Source organism: Lottia gigantea (assembly GCF_000327385.1).
Source record: "Lottia gigantea unplaced genomic scaffold LOTGIsca_34, whole genome shotgun sequence".
NCBI lineage: Eukaryota > Metazoa > Mollusca > Gastropoda > Lottiidae > Lottia > Lottia gigantea.
In genome coordinates, this window is record NW_008709146.1 from 2,479,754 (window position 1) to 2,497,138 (window position 17,385).

At 33.1% G+C, this 17,385-nt stretch overlaps 1 protein-coding gene across 1 annotated transcript; it reads right to left on the reverse strand.

The window, feature by feature from the left end:
* Positions 1 to 258: 258 nt before the first annotated feature.
* On the reverse strand, positions 259 to 6,201 carry LOTGIDRAFT_233086 (hypothetical protein). The gene is made up of 3 exons (XM_009058546.1): positions 6,113 to 6,201; positions 2,319 to 2,424; positions 259 to 1,997 (listed from the first exon to the last, which is right to left on the reverse strand). Exon 3 carries the CDS (start codon positions 1,971 to 1,973, stop codon positions 747 to 749), a length of 1,227 nt encoding a protein of 408 aa, XP_009056794.1. The 5' UTR covers positions 1,974 to 1,997; positions 2,319 to 2,424; positions 6,113 to 6,201; the 3' UTR covers positions 259 to 746.
* Between the last annotated feature and the right edge of the window lie 11,184 nt (positions 6,202 to 17,385).

A 17,385-nucleotide genomic window follows, 5' to 3' on the forward strand; every position in this document is an offset into this window, starting at 1 on the left:
CATGGGGCATTTCACCACTGACCCACGATAAGTCTGAAACCAGAAGCAATGCTTTTGAGAGGCGTTATGAGATATTTCGAGGGGTGCGAGTGAAAATGAAAAATAAAATATCTATGAATCTCCTTAATCTAATACACAAAATTTAATAAGGGGTTGCTAATTCGTGGTCCTTGTTATGCTCTGTAGATTTCGTTATTGGCATCAGAATGATAATTACAGGCTAGATAAACCATAGATACGAGTAGCCTATATATTTTTGGAAAATCATATATTTTACTTTTCTTTCGGATCGTTATTTGGATCAAATGAAAGCATAAGGTATTTCTATCTCATTATGTTCGAGATTTATTTATATTAAATCATTTCAAGAGAATTTAGTATATATAACGGTTCTTGAATTAGTTCAATTAGTGTGGATTACTGTTGGGCAAATATATCAGCAGTTTGTGTTCACTGAAACATGATGAAATATCCAGGGTTTCCACATTCACAAGCAAGCAGGGTTTAAAATCAATGTCCTTGAAAAATGAGCATATGTGATGACAAATTCTCTAACGGCGTAAATTTTCAGAAGTCAAACACACATGATAGCAATTCCGACTATCCGAAGTAGAATCATCAAGTGCCTGACGACTGACGCCTGAAACGATCTATCACATACAGGGGGTAGTAATTCACAGATGGGGTCTTTCCCAAAATAAAATGAAAACGAAATTGCAGGAAAAACGCTCATGGAGATAAAGGAATCAGTTAACAGGTGCATTATCTTTCCATACAGTATGTAATTGAAACTGATCCTTGGCTAATGTCTTTATTCCCGACAAGTCTAATATTTCATCAGGTATTCGTAAATATCGGCATTTAGTCATTCCACTCCAAAGATTTTCTATGCGTTTGGCATATTCAAATTCCGGCATATGGGTCGGGATGCCATCGAAATCGACACGTCGTCGTGGTATAGGTGATTTTTCAAATGAATGTTCCCCATTGTCAGATTCATTTTCAGAGCAAGTTCTCTCTAGAAATTGTGGTATTTTCTTTCTTTTGGTCGCCAGTTTAATCTCTTCTATATAACTATCTACATCTTTTATAAACTCATCTTTCCGCTTTTCCAAAACTAAAGCGTGTGCTTCTTGAAAACGAAGTAAGTCTTGGCGTCTCTCTTCGTAAATGTCCTCTCCCAAATTGCTTTCGATCGCTTCGTCCACTACCCCCGAAGCTCTACAAGACGAGTGTGATCTTGACAGTGTTCTTGAAAGAGGATTATGAGAGGAGAAGCCAGGGTTAGATTCCCGTTGGCTGTTGGTTGACATTTGAGTGGTAGATTGAGCTGGAGCAGTAGAAAGACTTGGCAAAAGAGCTGAACGAGTTCTGGTAGCGCCCACTGTGGTATTCGGACGTGGTAGGTGAGTAGCATTGTCCACAGCATCAGAAGAATCATCACTAGTTTTTGAAGATACACTATCATTAACTCCTGGGTCATTATTACTTTTTAAATGTGTATGGTGTCGATGTTGATGTCCGGAAGTAATAGGAGCGTTCATGAATGCACCGGAAACAGAATGGGGTCGAAAGAGTAATACAGCTGTTTCAGGGGGCATTCTTGGTGTAGCATGTGACGAAGGTCTTTTGAAAGATTCCGAAAGGTGCAACCTTTTAGCGGCAGATGCAATTTTCCTTGCACTTCCTAGATTAATACAATTGGAAGATATTTTCAAATCACCAGTCGCTTCTTTGTCGCGTAGTTCTTGGATTTCATCAGCTTTTAAGTGTGATTGAATCCTGCCCACCCGATCTTTGAGTTTCTTATGATTAACTCTCACTATTCTGTGGTTTAAATCCAACAGTTTAAGGGAATAATTTCTCTCAATTTCTATAGTCTGCATGGTTTTTTCTAGGAATTTCTGTTCTTTAATGTTGAAAGCTACCGCCCCAACTTCCTTGCCTCTGGCGTATCGTAAAGTAGATGTCATTATAAGTTATAGCAGTTCCATTACCTGAAAGTAGAAATAATACAGTATAATATTGAATATATAGTAATATTAAAACAGAATCTAAGAAATAATAGTTCTATATCGCTCTACAATTGATGCATAGTTGTATTATTGTAACAGGGAAAATATTTTATTATTGTATTCAAGACATAAGTAGATTATATTTAAGGCAAAGGATAGAGATACGGCAGCCGTGATTTCAAATAATTTGTCTGTAGTTACGGTAGATTACACATATCTTTTGTTTTATGCAGATAAGAACAAACCCTAACAAAGCTCTTCAAGGCGGCTGTACTCCATTTAACAAAATACACGATACCTCAACCTAATTAAGTCTTCCTCTCACTACATCCGGAATTTGAAATACACTATCTATAATTACGGCATGCTATACATATCTTTTGTTTTATACAATAAAATATTCCGAACCCTAAAACACAAAGGCCTTGAAAGAATTCTAAATTTTGTATGTATATCTGTGACAGCATCAACTTGCACCATTTCAATTTCAGTCAGACGTCTGTCGCGATACCTTCGCGATTAGTGATGTCATCAAGGAATTAACGCAATTACAGACGTAAGATTGAAAATTGGAATGGTGCACATCGATGCTATGTGTGTCCCCGAAACATATATAAAATTTAGATAACCTTTTTACAATCTCTTTAATAGCATCTGCGCTCTTGCAAGATATTGCCTCCCATAGACCATACCTTACCCTAAAGAAGTCATTATGATGTTCATGGCTGTCGTAACATTAGTCAATTTCTATATTTAATGTCTCAACAATTATTTGAAAAAAAAGTAAAAATAAACAGTAACCATCTGGAGAGTTGATATTAATCACTTTTGAAAAAAAAGCCTTTTGATAATTCGCATTCATTAATCTAGATTTGTTTTTAAATGTACTTTCAAATATAATATATATTATATAATATATAGATCAACAATATTAAGGATTTGTTAAAGCGTTCATGAAATAGACCCTACCCCATTATAAATATTCCGATTAATTATTACGTGATATAATCTGCAATACAATTTTACCAGCTATGTTTAGTGAAAAAAATAGCAATGCTATAACAATCGTCTTACCTTGAAAGAAAGTCGAGAACAAATATAGAAAGACGAAAACAAAGTACTAAAAGTCTTAACGATTGATAAAGTTAATACCCAATCATCTAGATTGTTATTGATTCCTTTACCACACACTATGGTGGTAAGCTATTTAGAGAACAGAAACCAATATCCGTGTTAAGACATCATGGAGCGCTTAATTCAGCACTTTAACGACTAATATTCAACACAAATTACCATGATCACAACGAGTTTATCAGAATGAAGCAGATCGCGTTTCATCGACACTATCAGATCTGAGGAGTAGTTTTCTACTACTGGACCAACAATACCGAACCATCCATTTGCTCCTGATGCAACTATCAACTACAAGGATTACCAGTAATCCTACCAACCGCACATCAGTCAGTTGATACTCAGACCTCCAACTATCAACAACACTCACAATGAAACAAACCAACCTTTACTGAACTGAACAATGATTTGTGATTTCGATTGACGAACATGTTCTTGGTGTGTGCAAAAACAAAACTCTAGTTCTAGCATAGCAAAACAATTTAGACACGAGAGTGGCTGGTGACCTAGGAATATTGCTGATATGAACAGATAGTTAAGAATTGTCGCATATTTTACAGTGAGTGATATTCGAGATGAAGAAGAACTGGTTTGCGGTGTTGACAAGAAAGTTAAAAGAAAAAAACAATGTCATAGTAGAATATTTTTGTAAAAAATATGTAGTAATAATACTAGTTTTATGCCAATAATTTGATAGACTATAGTAGATTATTTTATCTCTTTGGCGGTGTATTAAATATGTTGGATCTGGTACTAAATGATCATACTTTTAATATAACTATATATCTATATTTCTTTTTTATTATTTACTCCGACATGCAGGTTCTCTTGCAAGATATATGGGTAAATAGTTGTTGTAAATCCCGTTAGATATAAGTAAAAATCATCCGAGGTAAACAAATAAAATATTCATACGGTTTACACTTTTAATTATTCTTTGTTTGATTCGTCACTTTGGTAGCAGACAAAATGTGGTGAATTTTTAATTTGGTGAATAATCAGTTGCTCAAAGACACGCAACCAGTTGTCAAATATAAACAAGTATACCCCATCTTCTTAACATTGACTAAATAGTCATTTTGTAAAGCAATATCATTTGATCTAAAGTAAGATTTATGATAAAATATTTCACAGGTCATCTACTAATATAGCTCTATTAACCAATTTATATAGATATTTCACATGAAAGGGAAGCTGATAGACAAAACAAAACTTTTTTTTGTTTAATATAAACACATTCTGACTTAAAAGGGTTGTAAATAATATTTCTAGCTTTTTATTATGTGTATCGGGACCATTTATGACTTGTAATTTCATCTTTATCATTCCATTTTCGAGTGATACTATTTTATTATAGAAATGCTATCGCAAAAGCTGCTATTAATATCCTATCGAAAGCGCTTGGTATGAGTCGAATTGCAAGAACCACAGACGTCTGACTGAAAATATTAACGCTGAAAATCGATGCTATCATTGTCCCCGATAGCTATAATAATTGAGAAAATCTCTTTACAATCCCTTAAAACATATGAAATCAATCCATATATTAACGTTTCTGTACTTTTATACAATTTTGATACATGGCATCTGCTAATATAATCTTCATTAATAAAGATAATAAACCCTGACAGAGAGCTGACAGAAATAATAATCAAAACTAATACCTGATAAATGAAAATGAAAACTGACTTACCACCCACAGTGCCCTCCTGCCTTTAAATATAGGTAAATGAATTCAGTAGTCACAAAGTTTCTACCTGTGATTATACGAAACAAAGTCTAAAGAAAGTTTATATCAAAAACCAAGTAACCGTCTGATAAGCAAGTATGCTTCATGAATACATTACAATTGAAAATTAATATTTGTATAAGCATGAAATGTAAATGTAATGTTATACCATTCTATAGACAAACTGACATATTACACAGTAAAGCTTTTAAAAAATATTAAGGCATATCACGTTACTTGTCAAACTCGATATGGACATTTAAAATTAATATTTAATCTAATATCATTCAATAATTCCCTTTATCCACTTATCCATACTCAAATATCATTCCTATAGCCAAGGTGTGTGGAACTCTTTATTGGAGTAGACTTTTATACTTATCGTAGTACAAACTTCTGTCAAACCTTATATTGTTGTGTAATAATAACTGTTGTTTCCTATACCTTTACTTTGCTGACCGGAGTTTCTTACTCAACTTTTAGACTATATATTTTGACGCAAGAAAACATAATCAAAACTTTACGTATCATAGACTTTATTTCGAAAGTATTAATAGGATATACTCGCTTCACTGAACAATTCGGAGGTTAATGAACCAAAAGGAAAATGGTCGATTGATTTTAAATAATTACAGCTGTGAAACTTAATCATTGATTATTCCTTTACCTAACGTATCATATTCAATGGATGGTAAATGTAGCAAGACAAATCATACACAGGTCAATAGTGGTTGAAACGTGCATGTTATATTGTTTCAATAAATTGGTCAACAACCATTACTGTTTCCAACTGCTTCAGATTGCTTAAAATACATAAAATACATACAAGATGATGCCTTTGATGTAGGTTCTTATAAGTTCTGAGAGTCAACACTACAGCCTTGAACGGTCAGGAGCCGGAGAAATGAATCTTTTATCTCATCAGGTAAAAGAAGATATTGATATTGAAATACTATACATACGCATCAAGCCTGATATATTATAATAATCTCCTTGCCTCCACATTATCTAGTTCAGGTTGTGTATAATAACACTGAGACTGCTTTCAGAAATTTTCATGGCATTCTCTTTACTGGTTAACATTGCCTCATAAAGATCTTAAAGCTTTCCTGATAAAATGCCCATGCACTGCTTCCGCACTGATTAGTCCAAAACCTTTCTTATAAATAACCTGCTGTCAACCTAGGAATATGTAAAATGCAAAAAGGAATATCAAAAGCCATTAAAAAGGGCTTACCTTAAAAACATGTAATTGTGTCCAGGTATCCTACATAATGCCATTTGATAAACGTTTATTGCTTTTACTGAAGCTAAGCGTGTGATTCCCATACATCAAAGTTACCGAATGACGTTTGTGGCTAATTGTATAGGATCATATATGTAATAATAATTTATAATATGAACTTCTCCTGACTTGTTATTTATCCGATTATAAACATTGCTAAATATAACTCGATTATTTTCTGTGACTTATTGGTTTATTTAACCTTGATAAACAGACTGATGACTATGAAAATGGTTCGGGCACGAAGCCACCGATGGACATATGCACAATGCGATTTCTGTCAAACGTCGTTTAACGATTTTTTGTAAGCCCTGGTAAGTCTGGGTGATATCACATGAGATGATGACTTTTAAAACGCTTGATATTTGTCTAACTATAATTTAGGGCCTAAAGAAGGATAAAGTTTTTTTCGCATATGATCGCCAATACTTGCAATACATTTTATACCCTACCCCTCGACTGTATTTTGTACCATGTGAGACACCCACGCATTGTAGAATATCCAGTAATGTCTTGATGGAGCCATTGATTGCCCAGCTTTGTATAGATACTAAATTTTAAGAGATTGAAATATTATATTGTTGTTTGTACCTCTCTATATTTTATTACACTAATTCAAAAAAAAAACCTTCAAAATATTTATCTGAGACTAGTACTGATCAACATGTATTGCACTTTCATCAGTTTACATAAGAAGAATTCTTAGGAAATCTAAAAAATAACGTCACATAATTAGTTTTATGTACTTTTAAGAGACAAAACACTATTGTCGTAATGCTAAGTTCTCACTAGTCAAAGTCTAAAATCAACCCCAATCAACACGATTTGGAAGCTCGATTAGATGCAATCAGTCTCGCTTTGTTACGTTGTAATACGATCTGATACCATGATTCCTATCGACAAATGATTGTGTTGATCCGGTTGGTCGTAGAAGCTGTTTTGAGCCGTTCCAGAAGTTTCTACGATTAACACCATTGCTACGACAGACTTGATCAGATAAGATTGATCAGATTGCCACCGTGCCGCGAATCGTGATAGCGGGAATCTGGGATAAAACGAAACGTATCTAATCCGATGATCATACCGTGATATCGAGAATTAAAAAATTGTGAACATATCGTATACGAACATAACAAATCGTCTCAAAACATTATGACTCGTATCACAAACCTTCAACGATCAGCTACGAATGGCCAATTGTGACGTTGGAAACTGATCGCACGACAATAGGAACCTTGCATGATATATATTATTTCATCCAGGAGAAAATGTAAAAGAAATTGTACATAATCTGGTTCACGATCTAGAACAATGTAGCGTTAAATCTGATAATCCAGACTATGCATGTCATTTTCGCTTTAAGTGGTTCGCAGATCATGCGTGTTACACTTATAAAAATGGTTTAGCACATTTACACGATTCATTATAGAAAGACTTGATGTTTGCGACAACAAACCCAGCAACATTTTTATAAACTAAAACGGTAGCAAGTCTATTTTGCATCAAAAGGGACCTTTATGAAGCACTTTCTTTTGGGAGTTGAACACAAGCACTATTAGCTATTCTCACGTAAGACAGTTTAAAATAGTATTGAGGTAGCCTATTTTCCTCATTCATATCCCTAAAAGGTTAATCTAAAGTCTACAGACGATAATCTTGAAGTTTTAACAAAAGAACATTTTGAAATTGCACTCAATCGAACATACAACGTAACAACTACGAATGTAGATGCAAACTTTTGGAATTTATAGGGGAACGAGTGTGAGATATGATGGAATTTTTTATCAAAAATATTTCCACTTAAAGAATATCGATAGTCTGCAGTCTTATGGATCCCTTCTTTCTTTAATTGTAATCTGACTCCCTGTTCTTTTTATCTTGGTAACAGCTGTTATTTTACTAATACTTGAATAGAATATTGGAATTCAATCAAGTTCTATTATGCAATGATATTCTGGGTTATTTTGACAATTATTATGTCACGCGTGCCTTATCGTATATATTAATATTTGTGAACCCAGAAATCGTCCAAGTGGTTTGCATATAAATCAAAAATGTCATAAGACAGATTATTATCCATAACAACGAATACTTCAGAACTTAGAGTCTGTACACACCTGTACACATTTCCTTGATAATAATATGCAATTCATATCAATAATTTTACGTGACAGTCGATTTATAACGTTATATTTGAATTTTCTAATCAGCAAACTTGATATTTTACCATATGATATCATACTAGCCGGATACTAACCTCTCTCTTTTAACATATTTACCGTTACCTTATATATAAAGCATTTCTTCGGTAGACACATCAAAATATCGGCAATTTAAGATGTTCAAATCAGCTTTCAAACTGAAAGGTTTAGTTATGTTGAGCTTTTTTAGAGAATCGTTCATGTACGTGTCAGTTATAAGGACTACATCCACACGATAAACATATTATAAGAAAAAACTCCTTTTACATACCATTTTTACATTAAATTTATTTAAATCAATTACCGAATGGGTGTGTTAACTCCTCGTCGTTCCATTTCTAGTGCTCGCATGGCCAGTTATTTACTTTTATATGTCATATTAACGTTACCTACAGGGCTTTCACCATTATAAGTATTGTAGCGAGTCTTTGGAAACACCTGATTTCTGAATACAAGTATGAAACTTATTAATGCAACCTATTGAAGATGACTTCTGAAAATGTGAGAATCACGAAGATTGCAATGTACGTTTTGTACTGATCATCTACAATTGCCTAGTAATATTAAACAATGGTTATTTTCACAATGTGTCCGAACGTCTTACCTAACAATGTCTACAGTTTATGAACTCGACAGCACATCTACTACTCTGCATTTCAGGACTTACTGATATAACTCATTCTCGCTTGTCTTTTCTAATAAAAAAATACTTACTGCATTTTACTCTTTATCCATATAGCTATTAGGTTATTTAGATGTATATAATACTATCTCCGTCTTGGTGAACGAATCAAATTGACTATCTGAAGTCAACACAATGCAATATGTTCCGAGAAGAACAAAGATCACGATATTAGGATTACTTAAAGCCATAAAGGTGTCGTGGATTTTTGTAATCCTATCTTATCATACTTTGCATGTATTATATCACCTTATTATAATATTCAATTTTACCCCATGGTGGGACTAGGTTTTTAATAATTTCAGGTTAAAGTAGATATCTGTCAGTGAATTGACCTTTTTCATTATTTCTATTACATTAAATTCTTATATTTGAGTTTTGTTTGTACTATAATCAAACTTTATAGTTTGAAAAGGAAATTATAGTATTTGTATTATGAATCCAATTTTTCATGGGCATCAGCAGATACACTCGAATATACATCGACCACTTTAATGACCAATTCAGCTTCAAACTAACTCTCCTTTAAAGTAAATATTCAGCATGCCGGTTTTTCTAATAATCCTTTGTTACCCCAGAGTAAAGAAGATTAACGAAAGTACAGTTTAGGATTACAAAATTTATATATAATAGTAGATAACAATCACATTGTGATATATAGGTTAAATATATAGTAAAATATTTCTGGTTTTTTCTTATTTTAATTCTGACCATAGTAAGGTCAACTGTTCTACTGTTCTGAGTTTTAACCAGCACAGGCTGTAGAGGTACGCCATTCGTTGATGAGATTGGGTGATCTTATATGTCGTTTGAAGGAAATGTTCGGATTGTTCCTGTTCTTTTTAAAGTGCACCCGAAACACTTAAGCCCTAACCATATATCGGTTGTTTTATGCGCTGAATATACTGTATATACATATTTCGTTTCAAAAAATTAATAACGACAGTTGATTCCCCTGTCGACTTCAATGACTTTTAACACACTGGTGTGTCAGGGAGATACATGTTACCTCGTGGCCTTATCCTTATCCTTGTGCTTTCGTATACTTCTTCCTGTCTTCCTGCAAATTTAGAAATATCACGACATTGTAAAATGAGAAAGTAATTGGGTTTTGCCGGAAACTTTACAGACAGTGCTAGCATAAAATGGAAAATCCCTGAATAAGAAATTAAATAACTTTGAAAAGATCGAAAATACACGTATTAGAAAAAACAGAAATATCAACAAGAATATCAAGAATGATTCAAGACAGTCCTTGTATGAGTTGTCATCTAATTGGTATCGATTACATATGGAATACATTTATTAATGCATTAAAGTACATGTTATACCATACCCGAGGGAAAATATCTTTTCTTTAGAAGAGGGAAAAAAAATACAGAACACAAACTGTGTAATGTATTTTTTAAAGGGATTATGGAACCAAAGCTGTAGAGGTAAGAATCTCCTTCTTCAATTGATATAATTTCTTTTCCCTTTTCTAACCATCCAATAATTTACGTACATCTGACCATCTGTACAGGGAGTAATTGGCAGGCTTTGAAAAGGGTTTTTGATTATGTGGCTACTTTCCTTTGCTTCCTTATTTAAACTAAAGTTGCGCAGACGACAACATTCAACTTCGATCAATGCCAAGATAACGTAATGGTTCCGCTTTTCATTATGAAATGCTTCCTCATGGATGCGAGTGCTACATTTTTTCTTATTATATAACATTCGTCATCAGTTCCCTCCCTTGAAATTAAATAGATTTTGATAAGTAACTTTTAAAATTCCTCAGTGACTATTTTTTTGTACATTCCCTTTTTGACATGTTGGTTTCGATGTTACACAACAATGACTGGTGTGTTTACTCCTCTGATACCACTCTTCATTATGAAACACTTACTCACTTATGATTGATATAATTCTTCATGTGAAAAGTTCATTATCTGTTAAAAATGTTTCGCCAATGTGTTTCGTTTGGCGATTCGGATCGTTAGTGGACTTTTACTATTTTAGATACTTTTGAAGAATCCCAAATGTCTTCCATTTACAATCTAAAACTATTTTTCGTCCTGTGTTTGCTCGCGTTAATATTTCATCCCTTTTTTGACTTTCTGACTTCTTCCTCTCCTCCGAGAAAGCGAGGAAAAGGGAGTTGATAAAAATTTCCCTAAGTTCTAGCCTTTTTTCTCTCTTCCGCGCTTTCTGACCCTTTTCCACGGATTTTCTCCCCTTCTCTCCTGTACAACTTTATGGAACAGTAATCTTTCTAAATCTTTTATGGGAAACCAATATCTTTCAATTATGTATTTGCGTGGGGTACGTATCTTGAAGACACGTCTTGCATTTGTGATAAGAGAGGGCCATTTAAAATTTTGTTGATTGTCAATCAAGAAATTGTCTTCTTAATGTATTTAAGCTCGTCTGCTAACTTCTGTGGATTTAATGAATCTTGATCCCAAGCAGCCTTTGTTCCAAAAGTTTCAACATGCATGTAGCTCGAAACGTTAAAGCATTAAGGTACATGTCATGTATTGGGTTAAACATTTATTGGTACTGAACTGAAGTAACCTCTTATTGAAATAACAACCGTTTGTAATACATGTATATGTAACTTTTCTTTAACGAAATAGCAGGTTAATCAGAATTAACAGTGCGAGAAAGTAAAATGAAATCGTATCAATTATCCTAGAATTCTTCAAAAATATTTTGGACTTAAGTCAAATTGACAATGCAAAAAGCTTATTTGTCATTTTATTTACTTATGTTTCCCTTACAATATATTCAATTCCATCATTTATGTACGTAATTCAATATCAGGACATTGAAATAAATTCTATTACAATATGCTTTATTACAGTAAAATACCACAATCATGGTAAATGTGGCACAATCGATATTAAGAAAACTATAGAGAGCTTTATCTGTAATATTGTTACAGGGAGTATTATCAAATTATGAAGCGCCAGTCTACCAATGCATCGAAGTGATTTAATTCTCCTGAAATAAAAACGAATAATTGATATAATAGAGCTTCAAAAAACAACCCACTTTAAATGTACAACATGTCTGACAAATTCTGAAAACGTTTGAGCGAGTTGATGTTTTTTCCTGACATAATATGTCCAAATATCAAATAATTGAAATGAAAAAGGGGTGCATCAGTTATTTTCTTGTAATATTTTAAATATAGCCCTGGAAGTGACAGCTTATCACCATGTATTTTACACAGTCTCCTTTTGATTAATATTACCAACTAACTTGAATGATAATAACGATAAATTTTAACAAGAAAAAATCTAGAAAATGTTGGCAAAACGTTGTGAAAGCAAAGATAATGAAATGAAATAAAATAATGATATAAATCTTCTGTTCCAAATTGGGCTAATGAAGACGACCAAATGAAGGAAATATTGAAAAAATAGCCTCGGCATTTCTTTTACGATCACCCTCGTGATCCGGAATAGTTCCTTAAGGGTTAAACCGATTTTCTTAAAATTAGAATTGTAGGTGTACGGCAAAAATGAAGATTAGATAAATCAAATTCTAACCCTCGTGTTAACCTCGTTATTCTGAATATTGAAATATGCTGAAAGTTTCTCGTTTCACCAATCGCTTGACGAATTGGCGTATACGTGATCCATTATCTTTCTATTATAATTTGTTGTAAAGATTTGTCATTGTCATATCAAGAACGGCTTCATCTTTAATGAAGTCAGCGACGATTTTTGTGTGTGTGTTCACGTTCGTGTGTAGATGTTATTTGCAGAGAAAAAAAAACTAATGTCGTCTTTTATCTTCTATTGTTGAAATGTTGACAACTTACCATTGATTTTTATTTCCTAATTAAACTGATGAACTGGTAGTGCCTCTATTGTAAAACTTATCAAACAAATCTGAAATATATTATATCAATTCTGTTGAAAGTTCATGAATTAATGCATTTTAATTTGCGATCTTTGCCAAGTGCATGTTATTTTTTAGTTTAGCATTAATATTTTTATTGTAACACCATCGAAGTACTCCATTGTGGCAATACAACAAAACATTGAACTCCGAACCCGATTATCTCAGAATTGCTTCCACCTCTTTAAAGAAAAAATCATGTTTGAAACTGTTTTCTTGGCTGTGAGAATTATATAGAGTATAATAACGACAAGAAAGTACAAAAGATATCTTGAAAAGTTCATTTCCGCCATTTTTTGAAGAAATTTTGAAGTAACTGTCCAGATGTCATCTAATTTTCGTGTTTGACGATTTATGCGGTTCTGTGATTAGATTTTCATAGTTATTCTATGATTGTACTAAGATAGAAATTTTATATGTTTCTTCGTTTCCCTATTTCATGCTACAGTGTCCATTATTGTTTTATATTTCAAAAGTGTTAATACCAATGAGACTTTATATGTCTTTATATCCTACGGCTCTAAGAGCTCAAGTATACAATTTCAAGAAAAAAATATACTACTATGATCTAGACAGGGTGAAATTGATAAACATTTTCAAAATATTTCAATATTCTGTGAGTCAAGCTGGGAGTTAATGTAATTGACTACGTGACATTAATACATATAAAAAAAACATTAATCATTGGAAAATGTGTAAATCAAAACCATTCAAATTTAAAGGAACACCAACATCTTTCAAATCCAGTCAATATTTTCTCATAGCCAGACGAATCTTGCCCTGTATACCAGTTCCTAAGACGCGAGAAGATGTAGGGCCAGATTTAATCTGGCTTAGGTTAAGGAAATTTAAAGGTATTTCATGGGCCAAAACTTCATAGACGCGAAATTTGGACAATAGGCACATAATGTTCAATTAAGCAGTACCAGAAGCTAATTGTAAAATCCATAAGTGTGGGGGAAATATAAATTGTATCATATCATTATTAGCTTGAATAAACGTCTATTATATTCTCACGGAAACAATAAGGGGATGACCTCTCTATAATATCTGTATCTAATGTAAGTTATTGAAAATGTCAATTATAATATCAAAGTCGAGTAGAAATGACATTCCGGTTAATGATCACCAAAGAGTTCGTTCAAACGCATTCGTTTTCAATACTTATGTTTGATTAAAATCACTGTGATGTCGCCTGTTATATGAGTGGTTGCAAAAGCATTCGATGGTTGTTTTTGATTTCAGATGATGACATTTTGTTTGTTCAGCAAGATATAAATTCAAGAGATTTGGACTTATACATGTAAAGCAAAGGGACAGAAATGAAATGTAATTAGCATAACTTTCATTTAGAAACAAATACATGCATGTTAATTAAACTTATTTCATTAGTTACATTTAATTACACTAAAATTAAAGTTTTGTCAACATTTTGTCAACAGATTGTTAAAATTTCTTTATATGAAGGACTGCTCAGATGCGATGGATTTATTAAATATTGATTATGTAGCATACAACTCAATCCCCAATGTCAGCCATCATTCGACTAGGAAAACGGCGTTTCTGCGAGGACATGCTCCACCCACCAGAAAACAGGCTGTCAAGGCTTTTAAATTTTTTATCATTTTGCATAGTGAAAGAAATGGCCTGTGGCCCCTGCTCAGCCCCCACACCTAATGTTTCCTAGAAACGCCACTGCAAGGGCCCCAATCTGTTATCTTTAAAGACCAAAAGTACCTGTACCATTCCTCCCGATACCCATTGCAAGACGTTCATTAGCTTAACAAAGAACATAATTATATTTCATTAGTTCATTAAAAAGTTATTTTATATTTTGATATTCTATATTCGTGTCTGTAAAATCCATTTTCTAATTACATTCCATCATTATTGTGTGATATCCCAACACCAATAGCTATTTCATTAAATCTTACAAGAAGTTAGTAATTAGCAACGGGTAAGACCTACTGGAGTAATGACAGGGAATCTTAAGAGGTTCGCCACTTTCAGGGGTGGACTCGGGTCTTGAATATATTAAAGTCTTCAAATTTATTAAAACTACACGAAAATCGCATAATCCCTTGAAATGTACCTTAAACTAAAATTTTACTTTCTATTTCTATATATATATGACGGAGTCTTAAGATCGGATTTTCTAACGCGGATAATTCTGGTCATACATGAGTTTGAAAGCTGAAATGTCGACGGTGCGCTGCAAACACTATTCACTGATTAGCTCAGCTGAATTCCTTTTTCTGAGACTTAAGTCAAACAAATAGTGAATCTGTCCCTTTAATATCATTTTTCGTATAAAGGGCTGTAAATAATCCTTGGTTAAAATGAAAAGTTGGTGATAATTAAAATTTAATACCTTCTATTTGATCCGAAATGTTATCATGGTTTCAAATTAGAATCTTTTGGAGTTAGTAACTTGATCATCCTTTCAAATAATAGTCATTACTTCATGTATTCTACCAACGAATTAATCCAAAAAAATTAAGTGATACATGATCATTTTGAGGTGTCATATTTTCTTGAAATCAATAGAAATCCTCATTGCCGTTCTATAAACACACGAAAAAGTGGACACTGGATGGCTCGTGGCCTCAAATGCAGCACAGCAAATCAGTGAAAAGTCGCTGGTATAGGTTTGAACCCATTTAACAAAAAAAAGTGTATCAACCAAAAAGAGGAAGGACAGTTATGCGAACCCAATTCACAAATACATTTAAACTGTTTACAACCTAAAAAGCGAATTTGTTTCGAATTACATTGCCAATATCTGGTATGAAATAAATATATATATGTTTATTTTTTAAATGGCTTATCCTAGGGTGATAATGATCATTTTCACAAAGTTTCGTAACAATCCTCCAAGACTGGTGCCTTCTATAGTGTTTACGAGCAATTCTGAATGGACGTTGGTGACGAAGATGTTGTTGGCCCACAAAAATGGATGAGTATGGTGGAGCTTTATAAAAAGAGTAATGAGGATTTCATATAAAGAATAATGATGACTTCATATACAGAGTAATGATGAATTCATATAGAGAGTAATGGCCACTTCATATTATGTAATACAGAGAATGATGAATTCTTATAAATAGTGATGATGAATCCATATAAAGAGTGAGTAATGATGAATTCATATAAAAGAATAATGATGACTTAATATAAAGAATAATGATAAATTCATATAAAAGTAATTATTACTTCATATAAAGAGTACTGAACTCACGGCTCGCAGATTGGTGTTCTGGAATTCTTCTTCTTTTCAAACAACAAAAACAAAGACTTCGAAATTCCTTTCTAAATTTACCTAAAAAATAATGTTATTAAAAAGAAAATTGTCAGTCCCATTTCATATTATTTTGTCTGATTAGAATCGATTTTCACTTCCTGTTCTTTTTTACATCATTATCTGGGCATCTATCAACTGGTATAATACTTCAGACTGAGAGTACTGAACTAAGATTCCGTAAAAGACAATAAATATTGTATTTTAGGACAGCTGCCTAGTCGGTCACAGTGATGGAATGCTTGGTAATGTGAAATTAAGGTCGCTCGCTCGTAGGTTCCAATTTCAGTCGGCGTGTGGAAGATTGTTGACCTAACATAAGTCTCCCCAGCTGTAACTGCGTATAATCCACAGAGTTTTGGTACCAATTGCTAGAACGAATACTCAAGAAATCAAGTTGTTATTCTTTTAAAACGTAGGTACATCAGGACTTGATATAGCATGAATATATTTCAATCACTTTGATATCGGTATATTAACGTTCAATAACAGCAGGAGCCTAATGGCAATCATTATCTTAAGTCGGTATTTTTAATATTGATAGACAAACAAAACAATATAGACTTCTATCTGTTGTATCTATTCAAAATTGAAAATGAATTATTAATAAAAGGAAAACACAATATTTGACAATGTTATCTTATTGTACAGCCTTAGGTTGATCTACCTCTAATCATCGAACAGTGTATGGTATTGACAGTTATTGTGAGTTATATTAGTTAAAGTCGTCTGATTAATTAAATTCTACCGAGTTATTTGCGATATAGTTTATATTTTTAATTCACGTTGATCCACTGTCTATTGTCCTTTCCTTTCTTATTCTTTATCTTAACTAAAAACATAAAAAAAAACGCTTAGTGAACCCAGGATCGTTATCAGGACAATATATATGGTCAATGCGATGACTGTTTTGCTATCCAACAATAACGAGCCCTTACTAACAACATGCTGGTGCAATTAATGACTTTGTTTCTCATTATTATGTGTTTCCATACAACTTAGTGGTTAGACCGAACATCTGCCCCTGTTATAGCGTCAGATAGCTATTTTGACATTGCCTACTCCTGCCACTAACTTAGTTGTGTACTTTGAGCAACGCAGTACCTTCATGCTTAAGATCTAACCCAACCCCTCGCCGAATCTTAAAAGTTCT

What these genes read in the sequence shown, in the direction of transcription:
- LOTGIDRAFT_233086 (XM_009058546.1), bottom strand. Translation starts at nt 1,973, where the DNA reads ATGACATCTACTTTACGATACGCCAGAGGCAAGGAAGTTGGGGCGGTA.